Consider the following 24,866-nt stretch of genomic DNA (forward strand, 5'->3'; position numbering starts at 1 on the left):
TCTCTTATTCCCATCTCCCTCTCCTAGTTTAGTAGGCACACTTGGGCCAGGAAAAAATAATTTTATCCTATATGTGATCTGGTCAGATTTGCATTTGTGAAAACTACTCAGCCTCAGAAGAGACCAGGCTGCAGGCTCAAAAGCTAGTGGGCTGTTTGTGATGCAGCAGAAATGTTATGATCTCCAAACACGTGCAATTTTGAGACGAAATGTGGCTTTCAAAGTTCTGTTAATGCTAGAGACTCTATTAGCACATTTTTCACCAAGACAGCCTTTCTTAAATTTTCATGGAAATTTAATTAGAACTTGAGTTCTGAGTTATGGTCTTATCCTTTTGCTCCTAGATGAGGTGTCTATGTGTTTTACATAATTGATTAAACTTTATATTTGCTACTTTTAAAAAAGAAAATACTGAGTGCATGAAGCAAGGGAGGGAGGAGTAAGACAGGCAAGGAGCAGACCATGTGGGGTCTTACAGGCTTGGGAAAGGAGTTTGGACATTATTCTTAATGCAATAGGCCACTGGAAGGATTTAAGCAGAGGAATTACATAACCATATTTTTTTTGGTATCCATGTGAACAACAGATTTTGTAGAGGAGGCAAGATTGGCAGCAGGGAGACTTGTGACAAGGTTGTAGCCTTTTTCCAGAGGTGACAAGATAGAGGGTGGGCAGGGCAGTAGGGGTGGGGAGAGAGCTATGCATTCTAGATATGTTTTAAGTATAAAAGATTATGTGTAGATTAGAGGTGATTTTATGTACTGGAAGGTACGATTTTATTGAGCATCTTCAATGTTCTGTGCATGAAGAAACGATGTAAATTTGACCTCATTAATATTTTTTGAGGAAGGGACGTCTTGAGACAAGAATAGAATTCTATCTGTAATAGTATGACAATGAAAATACAAAACAATGTAACAATGATCTTTTGCTTTATCTCTACTGCATACATTTCATAAACATTTAATCATTTAACAAAGTGTGTATTCATGTTTTTACTGTTGTATATTCATCCAAATGAATGCACATTTTTCAACATGGACTGCATTTCTAAGTTTGAAGGGGGTTCAAGCTGTGGACCTCAGCTGCATAGGCCAGGAGGAATGGAACTTCTTTCTGGTATGGGTCTGTGAAACCCATGCCAATAACCATGGAGCACGTTGATTGTGAACACAAAGTGCAAGGGTGATGTTTGCATGTTGGACCAGACAAATAGTTCATTGCCATTGTCCCGTATTTTTCCAAAACATTAAAAAAAATTTTTTTTAATGTTTATTTTTGAGAGAGAGAAAGAGCACGAATGGGGGAGGTGCAGAGAGAGAGGGAGACACAGAATCTGAAGCAGGCTCCAAGCTCTGAGCTCTCAGCACAGAGCCCAACACGGGGCTGGAACTCATAAAAGCACAAGATCATGACCTGAGCTGAAGTTGGATGTTTAACCGACTGAGCCACCCAGGCACCCCATTAAAAAAAAATTTTTTTTAATGTTTACAAAATATTTTAAGAATGGGTTCCTCTTATAATAAAACACTTTTAAAAATGTAACAGTTAACTTGGGGTGTTCCTTTTTCTTTCACATGCTTGTAAATAGCAGTATCTTTCTTGTTTTGATATCAAATACTTAGAAGTAGTTTATACTAGGCTCCAATTTCACACCCATGGTTTGTAATCAGGAGGGAAAAAAAATTAGGAGGGAGAATCAGGAGAAAGGGTGAAGAAAGGCAAGAAGCAGAGAAAGGGGGAACTCAGCAAAGGAGGGCTGTTTGCAAGTAACTTCCCTAAAGACTTCCCAGCCTCCTCCCTGGTTTTCCACAGCCTCTCTGGTCCTTTAGAACGTTTTCTCCTTAGAAGTAGAGGAGTGGGGAGGGGTGTTGTTACAATACAAATCCTGTCCATACTCTGGTTCAACACACTTCAACAGCTCCCAGTCCTCTGCAGAATTAAATCCCAAATCTTTTAACTTAGCCCAGTTTGGTATCTTTTGGCGCTCCAGCTACCCAGCCTGGCATCTTCCAGGTTTTGAAGGGCGGAGCTTAGTTCTTTCTTGCCTCAGGGCCAGCTACTCCTCCCCACTCCAGCTTTTCACCGTTTTTTTTTTCTTCCTGGGACTCCGCCTCCCATTTTTTCCTCTGTCCTGTTCATTGTTTTGTAGCACTTATTTCTGTGATTAAAAATCCATTCAGGTGCATTCACATCTATTATCCAAAAGTTGGGCCCTCATCCCTCGCAGCAGTCAGGCCTGGTCAGTCAGCTCCTGCAAGGTTCCCAACGCACTGCCCTGTGCCCGCCACACAGTAAGCATCTATTGGTGACTGGTGTTTGGGTCAGTGAGTCATCGCAAACAGCGGCTGAATTAGGAGAGTGCTCAACGCAGAGAAAGGGGCTCCTGAGGTCTTTCTGGGCACTGAAGCCCCGGTCGCCCACCCAAGCCCCGCAGGAATGCTGTAGACTCACAACCGCCAGTGATTGGGGAACCGCTTCCGGCAAGGTTGTCGCTGGCACAACCTCACCCAACTCCTAGTCCCCTGTAACCCGGCCTCTCCTTTAGGCGGCGCTGCAGGCCACAGCAGCCGAGTTCAGCGCAAGGCATTGCGGGATTTGTAGTTTTTGTGGGCAAATACCCAGGGCGCTTGCGCACTACAGAGGCGCGCGCCTCCCCCCTCCCCCCTCCCCCCCCCGGCCGCCGTATCAGGATTCCAGGTCCTTGCGAAGGGCGGTCAGGAGACGGCGATGCGACCGAATACGCCTCTATAGTCGGCCGGGGATTAGCCGGGTGGGAGTAAGAATCTGTTCTGCGTGGGCCATAGCGGCGCCCGGGGAAGCGGCTGGAATTATCACTCCCCCACTCCGGAAGTGAGCAGCTTCTGGCGTGGTGCATTGTGGGGGGCGTAGTCCTCCTTCCCGGGCGGTCCTTCGCGGCGTCCCCGGGGCCGACTCTGGAGCGCAGGCGGGCGGCCGGGTGGGTGGCGCGGCGCGGGCCGGCGGGAAGCGTATTCTGAGCACGGGGCGCCGGGCCAGGCCGGCTGCGCCGGGCGGCATTAGTGGGAAGCCGCCTAAAGACCCGCCCGGCGCCGCCCGTCGAGGGGGCGGGCGGCGGCAGACCGACCGGGCCGTCGAAGGGCTTAGGAGGCCGGTGGGCAGGGCCGAGGCGGGCCGCGCGGCGCAGCCATGCCAGGCTTTACGTGCTGCGTGCCGGGCTGCTACAACAACTCACACCGGGACAAGGCGCTGCACTTCTACACGTTTCCCAAGGACGCTGAACTGCGGCGTCTCTGGCTCAAGAACGTGTCCCGCGCTGGCGTCAGTGGGTGCTTCTCCACCTTTCAGCCCACCACGGGCCACCGTCTCTGCAGCGTCCACTTCCAGGGCGGCCGCAAGACCTACACGGTGCGCGTCCCTACCATCTTCCCGCTGCGTGGCGTCAACGAGCGCAAAGTAGCACGCAGACCCGCCGGGGCTGCAGCCGCTCGCCGCAGGCAGCAGCAACAACAACAGCAGCAACAACAACAGCAGCAGCAGCAGCAGCAGCAACAGCCACCGCCGCAGCAGCAGTCGTCGCCGTCAGCCTCCACTGCCCAGGCCTCCCAGCTGCAGCCGAACCTGGTGTCTGCCTCTGCTGCTGTGCTCCTCACCCTTCAGGCCGCTGTAGACAGCAGCCAGGCTCCGGGGTCCGTGCCCCCAGCGCCCACCACTCCCACAGGCGAAGACGTGAAACCCATCGACCTGACCGTGCAAGTGGAGTTCGCCGCCGCCGAGGGCGCAGCCGCCGCCGCCGCCGCGTCGGAGCTAGAGGCTGCTACAGCAGGGCTGGAGGCCGCAGAGTGCCCTTTGGGTCCCCAGTTGGTGGTGGTGGGTGAAGAGGGCTTCCCTGATACTGGCTCCGACCACTCATACTCGTTGTCGTCAGGCACCACGGAGGAGGAGCTCCTGCGCAAGCTGAACGAGCAGCGGGACATCCTGGCGCTGATGGAGGTGAAGATGAAGGAAATGAAAGGCAGCATCCGCCACCTGCGTCTCACTGAGGCCAAGCTACGAGAAGAACTCCGCGAGAAGGATCGGCTGCTGGCCATGGCTGTCATCCGAAAGAAGCACGGAATGTGAACGCCCCCCCCCCCCCTCCCCCTTTGGCTTGCTGGACTCCCGGACCTAGAGGGACCTTAGGCCGCTGCTGGTGAACTCCCCTATATTCCTGGGACACTGGTTGACAGTACTGAAGCTTAGGGCAGCTGGACTCTTTTGCTGGTGACCTGACACCGTCTCTTGTTTTCTCCTGAAGCAAGGTCCTGAAGTTTGGGACCTCAGACTCTGCACAGGTGACACACCAGCATTTATGACTTTGTCCCCCATTCTTCACCTCACCCCCTGTTTATGTTGCAGGTTCTGGTTAAGCAGAGGCTTCAGAACCACTGAACTTGAAACTTAACCCCTCAGAATGCAGGTCGGCTGCCCAAGGACTATGGGTTTAGGAAGACAACACCTTGAGGTTGGCCAGCATTGGGACAACTCTTCCGTGTGTAGTGATAAGAGATCCAAGTAACATCAGTTCTCCTTTTCCTGCTTTTCCTTCCCAGGTGCAGACTGTGATTCTGATGGGAACTGTGCCTCTGCCTATTTAGGACCTCTCTCCCCAGGAGGCCATCTACAAGGGGATCTAGGTGACCTGCTGTTGAAGATCCAGCTTGCCAGGGACTTAGGTTTATCTTGTTATGTTTGCTACTGGTTACAAATTCTATTTTCTGTACAATTAGTCAGACTAAAGTTTTCACTGTGTTTGTTTGGCAAAACGAATTAAACAGAAAGTAAGGTTTTAATTTGGGTTTCGCCATTTTATTTTGATAAAGACTCATTTAAGTATTCCTGAAACATGGGGAAATAGGCCTCCCAACAGGCCTCTGCCCTAGGTCTCAAGGACCAGGCTGATCCTGAGAGTAGAAATGCTTCACTGACCATGTTTCTCCATAAAGGGGCCCTGAGCACATGGACCCTGGCCTCGTAAGGTTCTTAGAGAGTTCCTGGCCCAGCTCACTCCAGAGTTCGGAAACTGCACCAAATGGTCCCAGTTTGTCAGTGGATTGGGAGAAGGAGCAACTGAGAACTGAACCGACTGTGACCCCTCACTTCTCTTGAGGGTTTTGAATCCTTCATGATTTTAAGCTGGGGTTGAATTTCACTCACCATTTTAGCCCTGACACTTAGTACAGCATCTGGCACACATGGGCTTGCAGTTACTTAAGTCAGTGAAGACCACAGCTGGAGCCAGCCATGGCTCCTGCAGGCATAACTCTTGTACAGATACCTTGGCCCTGGTACACTTTCAGTGTGGAGGAATTGGGATTTGTGACCCGGTGATTCATTTTCTTGGCTGTTTTTATTCTTCTTTAGATGGGAGATTACAGGAGTGAGGTGATGTTTTTATCCATAGGTCCAAGTAATTTAGCTCAAAGCCAATAGGGAAAGGCAAATATCTTTAAAGCTAGCCTTATCTACTGTAAGTATTTGGGCACAAATGGACACTTCTTGGGCTCCATAAAACATGACCCCCTTCTCTGTTACTTTAGAAAAAGCCACTTCCCTGGGGACTTCCGTTTATCTGTGAACTGCAATGACAAATGTTTCTCTAGTCTCTGCTCTCGGCCCCTTGGCACTGACTTGAGAAACAAGTCTCTGGTGGGGAGGAGGGGTGGAATACAGGTTGTGCAGGTGCCTGGTTGGGGAAGGAACTGGTTCTCTGCCTTCCTAGGGTTAGTTCCAGCTAATCATAAATAAGGTGGTGGAAGCACAGCATTCCCCTTTGTGCACGGCTACTGAACCAGTCTCTCACATGTCCCCACTCTCCACTAGGATTGAGAGCTTTCCTAGGCTCAGTCTATGTCCTTTAGTGTATCTTAGCTCCTGTTTGTTGAAGGGACTTAACACTTTGTACTTTGGCTGACTTGGACCTCTCAGCAGCACTCCCAGGATAGGTGAGGGCCAGGCTCTGGCCAGGACTGTGGTGTCTGGAGGTTATGTGCATACAGCCTATCCAGTGTTTTAGCTTTTAGGGGGAGGGGGCCTGACGGCCTGACAGCTTAACAAGGGAGGCCCCAGATGCACACAAGCAGGACAATGCAGAGTTTTCACTGGATGAGTAAGAAGCATCTAGTCAGGCAAATTAGTACAGACCTGGGATTTAATAAACAGAAGCTCGGCCTGGGTTTACCAGCCATCCCCAAGAAGCGAATATGTGTGTGTGGGGGGGGTATTGGTGAAGGTGCAAAACTTATGGAAGAATAGGAATACTGAGTCTTGGCAGGAGGGAAGGCATGGAACTGCCAGGAAAATATTTTCCTTACCTGTGGTTCACCTGGGTTAGCTGCACAGCATTTACCCAACAGCCCTGACTTAGAAACAGGCCTTACTTTAAATGTTTGTATTGCCCAGGAAACGACGAAAATAAGTGATGAAAGGGCAATGGGTGGGAAGGGAATTATTGACAATCTGGTCACTTAAATCCTGCGGAAAGTTTGGGTGAGCCAGTTCTTTTCTCGTTAATAAAAATTAAACCCTTCGGGGCTCCGCCTGCTGCAAAAAGTAAAATAAAACGAACAACAGCAACAACAAAAAAAACCCACCGTATGACTAGGTTTTGAAGACCCGAACTGTACAAGATTACTCTTTGTCTCCAGCTGAGCCCCACTTGAGCATTTGAGTCTCCAGCCCAAGGAAAAGCCTCGACTGCTCGAAACCAGCTTTGGGCCGGGCTGGGCGCATGAACATTGGGACAGCAGAAACTATGGCTTTTGCCCTGGCTAGCTTTAGAGAACCGCTCCGAAGAGTCGAAGTGGTGGCCAGAGCACCGAAGAGGAGGGGAGTTCGGGAGCGGAAACAGCCCAGGGGCCCAGGGAGGGGCGGCTAGGCCTGCTTGGGGCCTGGCCACGCACGGAGGCGGGGCCCACTCCAAAAGACCGCGCAACTTGGGCGGGGCCAGACCAGCTGGGACCTGGCGACAACTGAGCCCTGACCCTTGCCTGGCGCCAACCTCGGGTGTTCCAGAGGCTTCCGCTAGACCACAATTCTCAGGGGCTCGCCCTGGCAGCCTCCCTCCCTGGCTTAGCCTCACCTCCCGCGCTGAGGGCTGTGTCTGGTCCCCAGCGCATAGCACACTGGGAACTGTAGTTTTCTCCCGGCGCACCTACGCCAGAAAGGAGATCGGGGGAACTGCGTTTCCCAGAGTGCAGCGGGGTGGCGAGGGAAGGCAGGGGGGAAGGGACAGTCGGTCGCAGACCGCGCTGGGTTGCCGCCGCCGCCGCCGCCGCTGCCGCCATCGTGCCAGCCCCTCGGGTGAGTGTCGGGGCTAGCGCACCGGGGCGGGGGCTAGGCCGCTAGAGCCGCGCTCTGGGCCGCCTGGAGCCTCCGCTACCAGTCTCCGGGCGCCCCCCCACCCCCACCGGCGGCCCAAAGCCGCGCGGGGACGGGGCCATGTGTCGCGCGCGGCTCCGCCTCCCGCCGGTCCTCTGAGGCGGCGGCCGAGGGGAACACAGAGACAGGCGCCTATCCGGCAGTGTGGTGCCTATAGCGGGTGCAGCGGACTGCGCTGTGGCCAGGCCTTTTTTTCTCTGGTCCAGACCACCCGGATGGGGCTCTCCGGGCCCCGCCCCGTCTGGCCTAGCCCGGCCTGCCCGAGTCCCGCAAGCTCTGCAGGCAGGCTAGCGGGACGACCCCAGCCCCACGTCCTGCCACCCGCCAGCGAAGGATCCGGGGATGGGCAAGCGCCACCCGGCCCGCTCCGGAGTCAGCATTGGGTAAGGGCGCTTTCCTGCCGCAGCCCGGGATTAGGACTCTCATCCGTTTCCCGACCATAGCAAGGCTAGGATATAGATGAACGCTGCTCCCCTGCTTGTCTGCACGTTGGGAGTGCACAAAACCTAACTCCCACTCTGTGGAACTCATGCGTAGGTTCCTGCGTGGAGAGTAGGGTCAGGGAATCTGGAGCGAGAGGGTTCCATGTGGGACTTAACCCTCCTCCAGCCTTGGAGATCTGGCCTGATGCGAGGAAGCGGCTCTGGACTGGTAGGCTCAGACCCCGCCCTTCTATCAGAGACCAGGCCTCAGCTGTGGTTGGGTTGGCCGGCTGTGTTAGTGGAGGAGGGGAGGAAAAAGCCTAGGAGGTGAGGTTGGATATGAGAGCCCCCGACACGTTATTAGACCTGCTCCAGTGCATTCTAATCCTCACATCTGCCCTTTCCAGTCATTTGCCCTCTTCCCCAGAGGAGAATGATTCCGTAAGATTGGTAGTGATAAGGTTGGATTTAATGGAGGGGAAAGTAGGATTCAGACCTGAAGTCCATAAGCCCAGTGCCAAATAAGAGACTGGGCTTGAGGTGACATTGGCGGTGAGCACATTTGGGCCGCGGGGCTCAGATTCAGATTCTGGGGCTCTTCTGAAGCGTGGGTGGGAGAACTAGAGTTGAAAGTTGCAGAAAGTCAGGCTTCTTTCACATGCTTGCTCACTTCTCACCAGGTGGAGTAACCTGTTTACAGGCAGGAGGCTGGTTGAACCTTGAGAAATTGCCTTCATTGATGAATCCAATGACCCCCTTGAGTCCTGGGAGAAGAGGAGTATCTAGCCTTAGTGTAGTCTTCTGACAGGCTTTGTAAAGGTATTTCTGATTGAGTGATGATATATTAAGAGACCAGTCCAGAGAGGACCATGGGATTTTGGGAAGAGACAGCTTGTCGAGTCTTGATTCCTCTGACCCGGTATAGCTTCTGAGCTATAGTTTTTGTGAGGATTAAAGAAGCAGCTAAGTCTCCGTAGGCCTGGCTTCAGCAGCAAGCAGATCTCTTAAGAAAGTTGAGTTAGGCCCATGATGCAGGAAGCCACCACCGCTGGACTTTTTTTTTTTCCCTTGAGTATTTCCCCGGGTGATATTTTTCTGGTCATTGGGCTCTAGCTTTGGCAGTTTTTCTGCATTTGAATTGCTTTGTCTAGTCATTCTCCCTGATTAAGGAGAACAGGCAAAGATCTGTCCTGATCTCCTGATTCCCTTCCCTCTGTACTCAAACCTCCTAGTCCACATGCTGGCCCATAAACATGTGGAAGTCAGGTTCATTCAGCAAGCTCAGGAGAGGTCTGGTTTGCTAGTGGACCTGGGCAAGAAGAAGGGACTGCCCTAAGAACATACACAGGATCCCTGTGATAGAATCTCTTAGTACTAGAGACAGCTGTTTCAAGACCCTCTGAAGATTGTCAGGATTCCTTTTGTCTAGGACACAGGTTTCACGTGAGGTAGGCTTACTGCTATGGATCAGTTTGCACATTCCAAGGCCCTAAGTGACATGATAATGGTTTTCTTCAGGGTCAAAAAGATACCATTCCTTCTTGAAGATTACCCAGGAGGAGGAAGAATTCCAGTTTCTCCCTCATTCCAATCCTAGAAGTTTTCTATAACTTCTGTGTCTGGGCTTAACTAGCCATTACCCGGCATCCTGACCCCCAGAAGTCCTTGATCTTTCTGGAATTTGGCAGGCCATCTGTATCTCAAAGATAAGAAGAGAGTCCTGAGATTCTCCAGAATCTGTCTGCACCTTCTATTCACATAGGGCTGACTTGGAAGTGGAGTTTGGCATGAAGCAGTCGAGATGTGGCTGCATAAGCATGGGGGCAGGGTGTGAGGATGCCTAGGTTCTCAACTCTAAACTAGGTCCTTTAGTGACATAGAGTGCACTTCTCCTTTTTTTTTTTTAAGTTTTTATTTATTTTGAGAAAGAGCACGCATGTGTGCAGGCGGAGGGGCAGAGAGAGAGGGAGAGAAAGAATCCCAAGCAGGTTCCACTCTCAGCATGACTCGAAGCTGTATCTCATGACTGCAAGATCATGACCTGAGCCGATGTCAAGAATCGGATGCCTAGCCAACTGAACTATCCAGGAGCCCCTGCACCTCTCCTCTCTGAGCCACATCTCACTTAAAAAAAAAAAAAAAAAATTATTGTTTATTTTTGAGAGAGAGACAGTGCATGCAAGTACAAGTGGGGGAGGGGCAGAGAGAGAGGGAGACACAGAATCTGAAGCAGGCTCCAGGCTCCAGGCTCTGGGCTGTCAGCACAGACCCTGATGCAGGGCTTGAACCCATGAACCGTGAGATCATGACCTGAGCCAAAGTTGGACACTTAACCGACTGAGCCACCCAGGTGCCCCTGAGCCATATCTCACTTTGTTCTGCTGTCTAATTTTAGAACTGGAAGACACCTTATATTAAAATATTCTAGGATTCCTCTACTGGAACATTAGTATCTTTCTTGGAACTTTCTTTTCCTTTCTCACCAGTGATTAGTATTATTCAGCAACCATTCTTTGGCCCTTTTTGTGTAATAGGCTCTGAGCTGAAACTGAAGGTAGCAAAATGAGCCCTACCCAGTCCTGGTGCTGGGGAAAGGAGGAAATGTTACTATTACATACTTAGGGCTAATGTTACTATTATGTACTTAGGGTCTTTTGGCACAGAAGAAGGGGCTAGAGCACAGATGAAGAAAGGCTGTTAGTGAGCCTACTCTCCTCTCTGCTTCCAGCAGGAACCGTAGAGCAAGGCATTCTTCCACTGGTGGGTGCAGGAAGGTCTGGGGTCCCTTGAGCAATGCTGTCACCACTCCAGATTGCTGTGGCTTTTGGGTCTAGCTGCTGTCTTCTACAGCCTGCTTCTCTGTCCCAGGGGTCTCTGCTGGGCATTCTCCCACTGTCTGGGACTCTCACCAGCATTTTGTGGTCTTCCCATTCCCTGAGTGGAGCCTGGGTGTGTGGCTTCTGCCCCTTTCAGTAAGACCCTCTCAGGTCACTTTTTTTCAAATGCCCAGTGCTCCTGAATGGTACCCATGAGGACATCTGCCCAGAGTGAGAAACAGAGCTGCCCACCCCCCAGAGATAAAAGGGAATAGTCCTTTTGGAGAGAGGGGATCCAAAAACGTTTCCGCAGGATGGACATTGAAAGTTGAGCAGGATTTCTAAAGAGCAAGGGTTGAACTGAAACTCCTCATGGAGATTTTTTTTTTTTTAATTTAATTTTTGCTGATGGGCCCTCTGAGAATGTTTGTGTATTTGAGGTTGGATTTGAATTGGCTACCCCTTCCCTGGCTTTGAGACTTTCTTGCTTTGACTGTATGTGATAAGAATTCCTGAATCGCTCCCTGAGGGAGTCAGCAGTGTGTGGGTTATGCCTGGAGTGACTTCCAGGCCCACGTGATACGATCATTTTGGTCAGCATCCTGGGCACCAGGTTTGTGTGGCATCATCCTCCTTCTCATCCTGTCAGCTAGAATGTGTCTTCCTGGGAAGGATCCTTTGTGCGGGTCTGGCGGTGACTGTGGAAGTGTCTTAGTGGCCAGGGAAGAACACTGGAGGGCTGGGGGTGGCCCTGCTCACTGGTCCTGGGTCTTCCACCACCACCTGACCTGCTATGGCTTTCTTTTACTGCCCTGGGTCTTACTCCTTATCTGTTTGTGGTACCTGCTATGTGCCGACTCCCTAAGTCCCTAGAGTGGAGAGGAGCTACCCCTGAGAAGGAGAACCTCCCCCTCATGAGAGTGGTATTTTTGAGGTGCCTGGGAACTCAGGACTGTTTGCTTCAGTAAACTGAGGAAATTCTGGGATGTTTTTTCTTTTTTCTTTCTCTTTCCTTCTTTCTTTCTCTCTTTATTTAATGTTTATTTATTTTTGAGAGAAAGAGTGAGAGAGAAAGAGAGAGGGAAACAGAGGATCCAAAGCAGGCTCCACGCTCACAGCATAGAGCCCGATGTGGGGCTCGAACTCATGAACTGCGAGATCATGGCCTGAGCTTAAGTTGAACCCTCAACCGACTGAGCCATCCAGGCACCCCTGGAATGTGTTTCTTAAAGCCTCTGATACTTCAGAGCCACTGGGTCTCACCAGGGCAGAGACTGCTGCCCCCTGGAGTGATGTCTGTGTGTAGAGACATTGGTTCCATTTGCAGAGGTGGTTTTACACCCAGGCGAACGCAAGTACTCACTTGTCCCTATGGTATAGTCCTACTTTGACCAGTTGAGCATGCACTGAGGGTCTTTCTGTACTGAGGGGAATGGAATTTGTTGATTTCAGAGGGCAAGAAAAGGCCTGGGCTCCATTCCTCAGCACTTCATTTGTTACCTCTACACTTTATGCTACTTGACATTGGCTCACAGCTGTTCTAGTCCAAGCCAGTTTTGTGGATATCTTAATGCTGGCTATGCCATTGGCCCTATGTAGTCTTGAATTTTTTCTTAACCTCTTGGAGTCCTGGTTTCTGCATCTATAAAATGATGGTAATCATACTAGCTTTGCAACTGTGAGGCTCAAATGAGAGAACACATGTAACTGGTTTTTTTTACATTTATTTTTTTTATTTTTGAGAGAGAGAGACAGACCGTGAGTGGGGGAGGGGCCGAGAGCTAGAGAGACACAGAATCCGAAGCAGGCTCCAGGCTCTGAGCTGTCAGCACAGAGCCTGACATGGAGCTCAAACCTACAAACTGTGAGACCATGACCTGAGCTGAAGTCGGACGCTCAACTGACTGAGACACCCAGGCGCCCTCATATGTAACTGTTTTGCTTACAGAAGAAGTCATTCCATTCAGCACTCCGGAGACTCCATGTTCATCCCTTTATTCCTCTGCTCACCTCAGTCTCAGAGTGTCATGGCAGTATTAGCCAGGCTTGGTGGTAGCAGACCATGGGGGTGGTCACTTAGGGGCTTTAGGCCCAACTGGGGAGCCAAGTCCATGTACACCTGACCAGTAAGTTCATGGCCTGGGGTTCAGTTCATGGATGGGAGCTGTCTAGGACAGGGTCCCTAGAAATCTCTGGGTCATGTGGGAAAGGGAGGCTACTTAGGGTCTGAGTAAGTACAGAGCAGAGGGACCAGAATGCAGATCACAGGAATTAGCTTCTGGGCCGGCCAGGGTGTCCTGAAGGTTCTGGATCCCTCCTCCAGGCCAAAGAGGAGGAAAAGGCCCTCACTGGAGGCACTTAGGCCTCAGGGGTCTGCCCCAGGAAAGGGTTCTGTCCTGGCCAGCCATTCCGGCACTAGACCTTGGCTGATTTCTCTCCAGACTTCAGGCAGGGGAATGGTGGACTAGGCAGTTGGGAGTCCTGGATTGAGGCTGTTCCATGGTGTGGTATCCTTGTAGGAGGCTGAGGTAACCACCTTCTTTCTAGTTCTTGACCTCGGTGTTCACTTAGGACCTGACTGACTCCTTGCAGCTGGGTCTTCCTTTATACCCTCAGTTGATTACCCCTAACATCCCCAATTACTGGTGAGGAAACAGGGTCAAAGGGTCATACAACAAGGGAGAGGAGGAATAGGCTAGAGGCCAAGCCTTTGAGGGTGTGGTTGTGTGCCTGCTGTTGAGCCACAGCTGACCTTCTTTCAGGTGACCAGGGCTTTGGGAATAAGTGAGGGGGTTGGACCAAGCCCTCCAATAGGCAGATGACTGGGTAGTTGACAAAGGACTGTTTCCTGATGACTTAGACAGAAGGTGCAGGTAGAGAGGAGGTGGGTCACTTAAATTCGGCAGGGTTCACCCAGAATTTGCTCCTCCTCCAGAGAAGGAGAGTTGGGCCAGGCACCATGGCAACAGGGATGCCCAGGTCAGGGAGACAGAGCATAAACAAATATGTTAAGTGTGACAATCTCATTCAGTGATAAGTGCTAAGAAAACAATACAAGATGGTGAAATGAGTGACCAGTTACTTTAGACTGAACGGACAGAGAAGGTGTCTGTGAGGAGGTGACATTTGAGCTGACACATATGTGACAAGGAGCAGACAAATGAAGATCCAGGGAGAATAGTGATCTGGGTAGAAGGATCAACAGTTGCAAAGCTCTTGGGTGAGAACAGGCTCAGCATGTTCCAGGAACAGGGACATGCCCAGACTGGCAGTACAGGAGGGGCGAGGGGTGGGTTGGGTGGCAGATGAGGTTGGACAGCCAGGAGGGCAGGTCACCCAGGGGCCTTGAAGGCAGTCTAAGTGGTTGAGACTGTCAGTGGAGAATGGGAGGGAAGTCACTGGAGGGCCATAGGATGTATGAGAGTAATGGCCATGGTTGATGCTGACTTCAAGGATCCCCCTAGAAGCTTGGTGTATCTGCTGACATGCCCTGCAGGCCTTGGTGACGGGTGCTCAAAAAAAGACAAACATGGGTCTTTCTCTGTATCAGTCTGGAGTTTGGAACATCCTCTTCCCCATCACTCTCCTGCCCCCAACCCTGCCCCAGGTCCAGCTAGGCCAGGATCTCTGACTTGCTGAGATGGTAGAACTGGGCTGTGACTTCGCACGTTTGGGAAAACTGTGAGATCATCCCCCATGAAAACGCCTTTTGTTTGGGTTTGGTGTGGAAGTCTGCCTGGTGCCTTTGTTTGGAGGCAGAAGCCCTGGTTCAGGCCTGTCTTGCCCCTCTCTGAGAAAGTCAAGGTTAGAGGTTAGGGCTTCAGTGCTATGTGCCCAGGAGCACCTCTCTCACTGGGTGGTCTACTCATTTTTACCTCCAACCTGTTGTCTCTGGGAGTCCTGGCTCTGGAGTCCACTAAACCTGGTTTCATCTAGTTCCACCACGCATTAGGCTTATGGCCTTGAACAAGTTAGCTAACCTTTCTGAGCTTCATTTTGCTCATCTCTAATGTGGGAATCGAGTCACAGGGTGTTAGGACCAAATGCATGTAAAGCCTTTAGCACATGTCTATAGCTAATACGTATTAGTAAAAATGAGATGTTATCAGGTAGACACTGCTATTTAAGTTTTGTCACTGGAGGGGCATCTGGGTGGCTCAGTCGGTTGAGCGTCCGACTTTGGCTCAGGTCATGATCTCACAGTTCATGGGTTCGAGCCCCGCGTCTGGCTCTGCTGACAGCTCAGAGCCTGGAGCCTGCTTCCGATTCTGTGTCTCCCTCTCTCTCTGCCCCTCCTCCACTCACACTCTGTCTCTCTCTCCTTCAAAACTAAAAAAAACATTAAAAAAAAAATTTTAAAAGTTTTGTCACTGGAAACACTGACCCAGAATTTGAAGATAAAAATGAAAATTTTCTGTTGTCTAATGGGGTCTTGTGGACAAAAGATTTTTTTTTTTTTTTTTGGGCAAAAGATTTACCCTGGGATCTTTGACAGCCTCAGGGAGTCTGAACAATCTGAAATTATTCGCAAGGCTGGGTCATCCCTACCTCTGTGCAAATTTATTGGGAGAGGGTCACAGTTTTTGAGACATTCTTAGAGGGTCTTTGCACCCACAGAGACCTAAAGGTCAGTGAAGGCTGATGCTCAGTGGGCGAGAGGTCATCGAGGTCATTTCTGCTCCTCGAGGAGCCTGGCCTCACTCAGCCTGCGGACTGTTGGGGTGAAGCAGGAGATGGCGTGGTCAGCGGTCCTCTTGGAAGAACTGTAGGAGAAGCCGTCATGAAGGTCAGTCCCCAACCTGATATGAGGCTGCTTCTGAGCCTTGGCATTTTTCTTTTTAGACTGTTCTTTCTGCAGTATATGTATTAGAATCAAGGTCAGGGCTTGCTGGCCATCCTGGGGAACATCCTCCCACCTTGGCCCAGACCCATCCCTGTGTTGCTTGGGATAAGGGGGGGGGGACTTTGCTCCCTGCTTCTTTTTCTGGATGCAGGAATGCTGCCTCCCAGCCAAGAGTTGAAAGCTTTATGGGAGATTTGGAGTCAAACTGTAAATCCTGTAGTTTGCTGAGCCACACTCTGTGCTAAGGGATTGGGGTGGGATGGAGTGGGTGTGGCAGGAACCACACTGGAACCCTCCCAGCCCAGAGCCACAATGTTTAGGCAGAGGAGTGAGCCCTGGCTGTGTTAATATGGTTTTGCACATGGGGTTGGGGTCAACATATGAGTCTGGGAAGGAGGACCCAAATAGATGGAATCTGAGGGAAGAGTAGGAACTTGACCAGACAGATGAGAGGAGGGAGGACATCCCAGTAGGGGGACTCATAGGGTGAGGGTGGGGCAAAAATCAGTGAGCAAGCACTGAGTGAGTTCTGTTCTATTTGTGTGTGAGCTGGATGGAGGTAGGACAGAATGCTAGGGAGACAGGGACAGGTATGGATGCACATCTGTGGAGTTTCAAGATTTAATCCAAAGGTGAGGCTGTTGTACAGAAGAGACATGGTCAGCTTTGTGGTTTAGAGCTCAGGGGCACATATTTAGCAGAAAGAAAGTGCTGACTTCAGCCAGAGGACCCAGTGTAAGCCCTGATGTACTAGATGGACTTGGGGCAAGACATATCACTAAACCTCAGTTTTCCCACCTGTAAAGTGGGATGACAGTGGAATCTGACCACATGGCTACCATGATCAGTACCTGGAAATAAACATATCAGGGTCAAACAGGCCAAGAACAAGGTTGGTATTGGCTTCAGGGACCCTATTTGGAAAAGGCCTCAGTCTACATAGTTTTGAAGGTTCCTTCTCACACTTTCTGGTGCCCCCAAGCAGTCTCGTTCCTTAGGAAAACACACTTTGCCCTGCCCCACTGGACCAAAGTGTCTTTCTGTCCCTTTATCTGTCCTCCCTCTTCACTCCACCACTACTTCTGCCAAGTAGTTTTTGTGTTGGCAAGTTAACGTACCTTAAGAACAATATTGAAAAAGGAGACCCCCCCCCCCATACTTCCTCTGCATCACTGTCCTACCACATGGCGCCACTTTTCTTGTCTTTGGGTCAGCTTTTATTTAACCTTATTTTCCCTTACCCTCCATCTCCAGCTTTCCTGTTCCCTGCCCTTATCTCTTTTCTTGTGCCCAGACACATACTTATGCTTTTTCTTCTGATCGGCATACTCTTTCTCCAAGACCTTCCCTGAGGACTGCCCAACCTTGCCGAGGACAGAGGGAGAGATGGCCCTTACCCATTCTTCTAGCTTTCCCTCTGCCCCAGAGCTCTTGGGGTAGGATACCATGGGGCTGGGCCACAGTGAATGAGCCAAACATAGTGAATATTAGGTTGGAAGAGGCAGAGATTCGAGATGCAGCAGAGATGGCCGGGAGTGGGGGGTAGCTACAGTCTGACCCCTTGGAAATGTGACCATGACAGCAGCTGAGACTAGCTTTTGACCCTATGCTTTTCCTACAAGTTGATTTGTTTCTTGGCAGAGTATAAACTGGGACACACCTTGTATTCCTGTGTAGCAGGCGTGCCTGGGTCCAGTCTTTCTCTTCTGCTTGTTTTAGACTTTTCTTGGACATTTCTTAGTCATCTTAGCACTGAGCTCCTATTTTTAGTGCCACCACCTCCTATGGGACCTAAAATAAAGCTGGCTCATCTTCCTGGCCCCTCATTGGCTGAAGTATTGGTCATAGGCTGGGAGATTGGCTGGATTGGGACTAAGCCACTGGCCCTCTATGTTATCTATCCCGGCTGGCTCCTCTGGCCTTGGGTGAGGTCATAGGGACTAGAGTGAACTAGCAGGTTCCCTTGGTGAGGCTTCACAACCACTGGCAACATCAGGGTTCCACCCCCTTACAGAGGAGGGAGCTGAGGCCCTTCTTGGGGCAATGACTTGCATCAGGTCCCACCACTGTTAATGGTTGTCTGCCATTAACAGACACAACGCAACTCCTCACTGCTTTGGTCCAGAGTCCTGTTGTCAGAAGATGGACAGGTAGTCAGACACAACTGCGGAACAACATACAAGTCTGCCATTGTGGTATCCTTCAGTGAGATGTGGGCTTCCTATCTGGGAGGGGCCTAGCAAAGCCAGAGTGGCTCTCATCTACGGCTTGAGTTTCCTTCTAGCAAGCCTTGGAGCTGTGATGTCTATAGCTGGGAGGGGGTCTCCCCGCCTCCCCCCCCAAAGACCAGAGAAGGGCAGCCCCTTCCAACGGAGGTAGTGCTGGGATGGGGAGTGTGAAGAGATGATCGCCTCTGTTTCCCTTCCCAGACCCCCTCAGTATTACTCTCTGATTCTTTGAATTCATGTTCCCATCTCTGAAGTGGGTAGGGGTAACCCTGTCATGAAGAAATGAATAGATGTTACCTGTGCTCAAAGAAGTAAACTGCTCCCTTAAGACTAAAATGGAGGATCACTTGCTGTTTTATTGCAAGTGAGGACTTGAGGAGACATCTCCCCCACTCTCACTGGGTCTTCCTCCACCTCTTGATATAGCCCTGGGGCAATGTTGATGGGACTAAGGACATTACACAGATATCTGTAATTTCTGACTTGCAAAGTGGGAAGAACAGATTGTTGAGAGAATTAAATGAAAACATGTGGGGAGAGTGTGTGTCGTTAGCTCCTTCTTAAAGCCCCACCCCCCATTGGGCATTGAAGGGCTTGCTCTGACTGTCCTGGCTCCACCCTCAGCACCTATCCTATGTGCTCCACATCCCGGGAGCCCCTTTGTTTCATTAGCCAGAGCTCCTCAAAGGAGAGTCTGAGTCTGGTCCACCTCTGGGCTCCCTGCACTGGTCTGTATTGGGAGGGGCCTCCTACCAATTCCCCAGGACCTCTCTATAACAGACCTCACCAAAAGACTCCCTCCTCGAGGAGGCCAGGAGGGGTAGGGGTCAGTGAAGAAACCGCAGCTGGCTACCTCCTGTTCGCTTGGTACCAACACTTCCCTCCATGTCTTGCTGATCTTGCAGGTCTCAGTGAGGCCGGGTGACGCTCCAGAATGGGAGACAAGCCAATTTGGGAGCAGATTGGATCCAGCTTCATTCAGCATTACTACCAGTTATTTGATAACGACAGAACCCAACTAGGCGCAATTTATGTAAGTCTCCAGCTCTAGGGCCTGAACAGGGTCCCCAAGGGATCAATTAAGATGTTGGGCCAGTGTGTCCAGTTCACAAGTTCTAGCAGCCCTTACCAGATTTGGCTATACCCTTCTATCTAAGCTTCTGTCTGTGGCAGAAGGGGCCTGAGGCTTAGCCCAACTACCTGGTCTACACGTTCCCTTCTGTCATCTTCCATAAGAGTAGGGATCCTGTATCCTTGGCAGGTTGTTATGGGCTTGCCATTCCATGGTCCTGAGAGTGCCTCTGGTTCCAGATTGGGCAGCAGCAGACAGATGCTAAGGCTCATGGTGCTTTCTGGAAGTGGCAGGTGTGAGCATCATCAATGCAAAACTGAGTTCTCCTGGAGGTCTTAGGTCCAAGTTTCCTTTTGAGGGCCAAACACCCCTGAATGCTCATGGTAAACAAATGGGGTTAGCCCAGGGAGACTGGTGTGTCTTTAACTCTTCTAGGCAGGCACTTGCTATTTTAATGATCATGTATACCAAGAGCTACTTGTATTTGACCCTGCCAGGACTCAGTCACAGTAATGTGATTGATCAGGCCATTTCTAGCAGGTCTGTCCAGAATGGAAATGATAGGAGTCATCCAGCATAGCCTGAGAACCTGACTGGGCTGTGGGCAAAGCTCTCTGTGTCTCCAGAAACTTGGGGTCAAGTCTGAAGAAAAGAAAGGGATCTTACCAGTGGAAACCCAAATCCAGTAAATGCATTATTTGGTTGTCATCATAGAGAGTTTTAAAAACTTGAACTGATATGACTCTGGGATCCTGGCACTTCTGTTTTATTTGCTTCTTAAAATCAATGAAAGCAGCCCCGACCCAAAGAAGAGAGCATGGTCCTAAAAGAATGCTTTATGTATGTCATTTTGTATAATCCTCAGCATATGTCTCTTTTAAAGATCAGAAAATAGAAAAATATGTAACTTGCCAAATATTATAGCTGGTAAGTAGCAAAGGCAGTTTTGAGTTCTGCCCCTGAAGTCTATGGCAGGAAAAATATGGAGGGGAGGGGATGAAACTAGTGGGTTGCATGTTGATGTAGGTAGGGTCCCAGGCTAGGCCTTGGGAGGCCTTGTCAGCCTCCATTCTTCCCTCACCTCATGGGTGTCCTTATGGGAGTGGCCTCAGTAGAATTCAGCCTGAGCTCTAGAGATGGTAATTGAACATAGAATGTTTCCAAGTTATTTCTCATGGGCTTCTCTAGTACTGGTGCTGACTGACCACATAGCAGGATGACTTTTGGCTGAGCCTTGACCACATAATAGGCAGCCTAGGGCTCATGCATATCAGAGGCCATATAACTTCTTTGTTTTTGTTTTTATTTTTTAGTTTATTTATTTATTTTGAGAGAGAGAGAGAGCGGGGGAGGGACAGAGAGAGAAGAGAGAGAATCCCAAGCAGGCTCCATGCTATCAGCTCAAAGCCCGACACAGGGGTCTAGCTCATGAATTGTGAGATCATGACCTGACCTGAAATCAAGAGTCAGACACCTAACCAACTGAGCCACCCAGATGCCCCCAGGGGGCATATAACTTCTTGAATAAAAACCAGGAAATGAACTTACTAAATAGGTTTGTATTTTGTTAGCTTTTCAGAGCCTGGGCTCTGGGAAGATAGGATGTAATTAAAGAGGTTGTTAGTAGTGTAAAGTATGGAAACTACCTTCAGTTCCCTTTATAGATAGGGTAATTGATTTTGGGACTCATTTTTCCAAACAAGGTCCTTTTCAGGGACTCAGAGATAAATTCCTTTTTCTCTGAGGCCCTGGCCCCATGTTTTCTGGTTTTCAGATTGACGCATCATGCCTTACGTGGGAAGGACAGCAATTCCAGGGGAAAGCTGCCATTGTGGAGAAGTTGTCTGTAAGTAAAGGCCAGGGTCATGCTGCAAGCAGCTACTTCCCTGCCTTGCTGGCCACAGCCCATCACCCCCTCTTTCTTTTGCAGAGCCTTCCGTTCCAGAAAATCCAGCACAGCATCACGGCGCAGGACCATCAGCCCACGCCAGATAGCTGCATCATCAGCATGGTTGTGGGCCAGCTCAAGGTAATAGTGCTGGTAGGGAGGAGTTGGCAGGCAGAGGAGAGCCCTGCGCGCCTGCCTTCCCTGTGATGTGACCTGCTTATCAAGGGACACTCGGTGTCTAGAGCTGTATAATTCAATACAATAACCACTAGTCACATTTTTATATTGTTTCAATTTTAATGGCAATTTTTAAATTGCATTAATTAAAATGAAAGTTAAAATGGAGTTCCTCAGCCGAACTAAGTATATTTCAAGTGCTTATAGTCAGTCACTGTGACTGCCTATTGGACAGTGCAGACACAGACTGATTCTGTTGTTACAGAAAGTACTATTGGAGAGTACAGGTTTAGAGCCTTTCTGGAAAAGGGACAAGAGGTATAGGAGCAGGGTGGGGTTGTGGTGCTAAGATACTGGGCCTTCATACTGCCCTGAGGTATAGGTGGGCTTTCTGTCGGCAGCTGGTCCTAGATGGGCCAGCTGGGTGCTGAGTTGCAGTCCCTTGCTGGAGTCCATGTTGCCACTTCCTGAGCTGGCTACTGGCTCCGCCACCTGCTGAGCAAAGCAGATTCCTGGAACTCCTGCTTCTGTTTGCATTCTCCTTTCCTCTTCCAAGACCTATCCTCTTCAAAGCCTTCAGCTCCTCAGTCCCCCAAGAACTCTCATGGGAACTCCTACCTGTTGTGCTCCAGCAGACTGAAGCCAAATTTTTAATTTCCAAAAAGCTCCTCCTCCTTTCCAAAGCAGGACAGGTTGGCTGCCCATCGACCAGGTCCCAGTCTCCTGGACCCGTGTCACGGTGGGACTCTGAATAATAGGCCCACATGGCCTTCTCCGTAGGTTAGGTGGGGCCTTCTGGGTTAAATAAAAGGGCAGAAAGAGGGGCCCCATAGGCCTCTGCCATGGACCCAGAAGGACCTGCCTTGTGGCCTGGACTTTCCTGTCAGTTTTTCCTGCCTGTCCAACATGCCCTGCCCAGAGTTTGTGTTCAGATAGGCCGTTGGGAGTGAAGAGGTCTTTTCAGGGGGCTCGGTGCCTATTTTCCAGGATAGGGTCAGTAAGCATGGCCCATTTCCCACTTGGCTTCAGGTTCATTCTGCTGTTTCTGTCCCAACTCAGAGTCCCTAAAAGACTGATTTGCCTAATTGCTGATGATAATTCCCAGAAACCCCAGCAATGTTAGAGATAGCACTGGTTAACTGGGCTCCTACCTTAACTATGCTTCATCCTGATCTTCTGCAGTTTGGCTGGAGGTGTCTTGCCTTTTTTTTTTTTTCATTGCAAATGTTATATATGACACGACAGGAAACATCACCAGGTGACATTGCTTCATTTTTGCTCTTTGTTTTGCTCTTTGTTAGAGCTGTGATTACAGTGTGAACTCCGTTTTGAGTCTTTTCTCACCTACTTGGCCACAGTCAGTATTAACAGTAGTTTCTCTGAATTGGACTAACTGGTGTAATCAGACGCTAAGATTATTTAGGTTTTAGGTACTGTAAGTTATGCGGTGAGCACTACAGAACTCTTTCAAATTGATCACTACTTAGAGACATGGGCTCAGAGGCAGGTGTGTTTTCTGCTCTCTTACGGTGGCTAATTGGTGATGTATTCTACAGTTTAAGTGCATGTAGCAGTGAGAACTGCCATCTGTAGCCCCTATGTGCCCAGTGCCATGTTTTGTACATTATATCAATTCACATTCATAAATACACTTTGGCTACAAAGTCAGCATTCTTTGTCCTGTTCCCTTGCCACTAAACTCCCTTCCTGTTCCTTGGCCTACTTACTGAATCATTTTTTTTCTCCTCACAGGCTGATGAAGACCCCATCATGGGGTTCCACCAGATGTTCCTATTAAAGAACATCAACGATGCTTGGGTTTGCACCAATGACATGTTCAGGCTTGCCCTGCACAACTTCGGCTGACCTCCTCCCAGCCAGGCACTCATGCTGTTTCCTCCTCCCTCCTCTCCCCAATATTATTCACACTCCTACAGATGCTCCAAATATCATACACAAATGAGCAGGGCCGCGGTGGGAGCGGGCGCAGTGCGCTGCTGCTACTGGGGTATTGTGCATGATGTTTGGACGCTAGACTAGTTGCATCTGACAGGAGAAGTTTGTGTTGTACCAGCGCATGCCTTGGAAAGACTTAAGTAATGCAAAAGGTTGTTTTTTTTTTTGTTTTTTTTTTTGTTTTTTGTTTTTTAATCTACTGACAAGTTGCTCTAGTAACCCAAAGAAGTGAAGGAGAAAGCAGCTGCCTCACCGCCCAGATATTGATTTGTTCGGATGTTTCAATGCCTCATGATACAATAAAACCACAAAAATTTTCTTAACAGTTTAAATCGTTTTAATGAGTTTAATAGTTGGCTGGGCATCAATAACTACCCTGCCCCCTTGTCTCTCTCATGTCTCACCTTCCCACCTCTCCCCCCAACTCAGCAATACATGTTACAGAGAGAAACTGCTGAAGCAGCACTCCCAGATAGCTTCTCTCAGAAGCCTTTAGGGCATAGTATGCCCCACCTCAGCCCACCTGGTCCTGGAAAACTGAGCTGCAGACAGAGCTTGGTTCTGGCCTGAAGCTTCCCTTGCACTGAAGCCTTTGCAGTCACTTCTGACAACTCCTACATTGGGTAGGTCAGGGCTCTGGTAATAGAGATGATCTAGAATCCCACTGAAAATGACTCATTAAGCTCAGGTGCTCTGGGCTGAGGGCTCAGCAAAACTACCCTGTATAAAATGAGCAAAGGTTTGAGGGAGACTATCCTGTTCTACCCCCAGAACAGTCAGGATCACATCCAGGGGGCCCCATAAACCCCAAGCCAAGCAGAAGGCAGCTCCAGTTTTGTATCCAGTTTTGGATATCCTTGCCCAGAGGTGAGTGCCCAGAACAGTCAGCCTCCATTTGCCTGCAGAGTGCAGAGCCAGGCCCAGTTGGGCTGGGGTACAGATCTAGAGCTATGAAAGTAGGCAGTCTGAGACTGAGGGATTTGTGCTTTGGGACTTCATACCCCTCAGACCTTTGCAAGGCAACTCTAGGCCTTCTGTTTCCTGCCTCACCACATACCTTCACGTTTTCTTCAAGTCCCAGGAAATATTAACTATCAGGGCAGTTTCTGCTCAGTTTGGGGGACAGAGGCCTTGCCCGTTACAAATCTAGCCCTTAGCCCTAAGACCTCTGGTGTTATAAAGTCTGGTGGCAAGATCGCAACCAAAAGCTAGAACCAAACCCAAGTCTTGGGCTGGTGCCCTGCTAGGGGTTTTAAGATTGGTGAGGGCTCCACAGTTAAGCCTGACCTGTACTCCCCTTTCCCCCTGCACTATGGATGGAGGCCAAGGACTTCCTCAGACCCCCCACAAGTTGCCTGGCTACCCTCGGTAGAGGGTTGGATGATGAACTGTGTTTAGAAGACCACACTTAGGAGATTTCAGTGGGACTGATTTAGGATGCTATGTGTTTGGGGAATGGGGGTCCGGAGAGAGGTAGATGCCTGCTGCCTCTTAAACCACCCTGTATAAAATCTGCAATACAGCTTCTTCCATGTACCTGTGCCTGAAATTTCTGCAATAAAGAGGTGTTTGTAAACTCTGGTTTCTTTCTTCCTGCCTGAGGTTGTCAGGCCTGGGCGGGCAGGGGATGCTGGGGAATATTAAGTAACAATGCGATGTTTGTGATTTGACTATCTTCCCCTTACAATTCCTGGGTTTACAATCCCCCTGAGGCCTTGGGTCGCCCTGCCCCATTTCGCAAAGGGGAAGCCTACCAATTCACCTTTTTCCTGGATGGGATCTGAGGGACTAACCTGGGTGGCTAAGTTGATCCAGTTCTGGACTCAATGAGTTCGTGTTCTGGTAATGGACATAAACTGGACGGGATGTCCCAAGGTGCACAGGGATTTGGGCAGTCCAGTACATAGATATTTGCTCTGCCTCAGCCCTGAAGAAGGTTGATTTGCCTCACCCGTTGACCAAAGGGTCCGGGAAGGGTGAAGCTTCCGCCCCCAGCCCGGAACCTTTCTTCTTCACCCTGCGCAGGTTCCGGGAGCCAGGGCTCTGGCGGGCCGGAAGTGGAGGCG

At 50.0% G+C, this 24,866-nt stretch overlaps 2 protein-coding genes across 5 annotated transcripts; both read left to right on the forward strand.

The window, feature by feature from the left end:
• The first annotated feature begins 2,757 nt into the window (after positions 1-2,757).
• THAP11 (THAP domain containing 11) lies at positions 2,758-4,811 on the forward strand. The gene is made up of 2 exons (XM_047078599.1): positions 2,758-4,313; positions 4,572-4,811. The coding sequence occupies exon 1, from the start codon at positions 3,169-3,171 to the stop codon at positions 4,099-4,101; it is 933 nt and encodes a 310-aa protein (XP_046934555.1). The 5' UTR covers positions 2,758-3,168; the 3' UTR covers positions 4,102-4,313; positions 4,572-4,811.
• Positions 4,812-7,226: 2,415 nt separating this feature from the next.
• Positions 7,227-23,132, forward strand: NUTF2 (nuclear transport factor 2). 4 transcript variants are annotated; one of them, XM_047078600.1, is made up of 5 exons: positions 7,227-7,320; positions 18,613-18,740; positions 20,554-20,625; positions 20,710-20,808; positions 22,597-23,132. In XM_047078600.1, the coding sequence occupies exons 2-5, from the start codon at positions 18,642-18,644 to the stop codon at positions 22,708-22,710; spliced, it is 384 nt and encodes a 127-aa protein (XP_046934556.1). In that variant the 5' UTR covers positions 7,227-7,320; positions 18,613-18,641; the 3' UTR covers positions 22,711-23,132. The 4 variants fall into 4 exon arrangements, with proteins under 4 accessions (XP_046934556.1, XP_046934560.1, XP_046934558.1 ...); XM_047078604.1 differs by lacking the exon at positions 7,227-7,320 and adding an exon at positions 7,615-7,781; XM_047078602.1 differs by lacking the exon at positions 7,227-7,320 and adding an exon at positions 15,282-15,422.
• Positions 23,133-24,866: the final 1,734 nt, after the last annotated feature.

The sequence above is a fragment of the Lynx rufus genome, unplaced genomic scaffold (assembly GCF_022079265.1).
Source record: "Lynx rufus isolate CCGP_SWC_20201006 ecotype Redwood Valley unplaced genomic scaffold, mLynRuf1.p SCAF_16, whole genome shotgun sequence".
NCBI classification, from domain to species: Eukaryota; Metazoa; Chordata; class Mammalia; order Carnivora; family Felidae; genus Lynx; species Lynx rufus.

Bases quoted from the DNA above. Each gene is read 5' to 3' on its own strand.
- NUTF2 (XM_047078600.1), top strand. From the start codon at position 18,642: ATGGGAGACAAGCCAATTTGGGAGCAGATTGGATCCAGCTTCATTCAG. The intron at 20,626-20,709 runs GTAAGTAAAGGC...TTTCTTTTGCAG, and splicing joins CCATTGTGGAGAAGTTGTCT to AGCCTTCCGTTCCAGAAAAT. The intron at 20,809-22,596 runs GTAATAGTGCTG...TTCTCCTCACAG, and splicing joins TGGTTGTGGGCCAGCTCAAG to GCTGATGAAGACCCCATCAT.
- THAP11 (XM_047078599.1), top strand. From the start codon at position 3,169: ATGCCAGGCTTTACGTGCTGCGTGCCGGGCTGCTACAACAACTCACAC.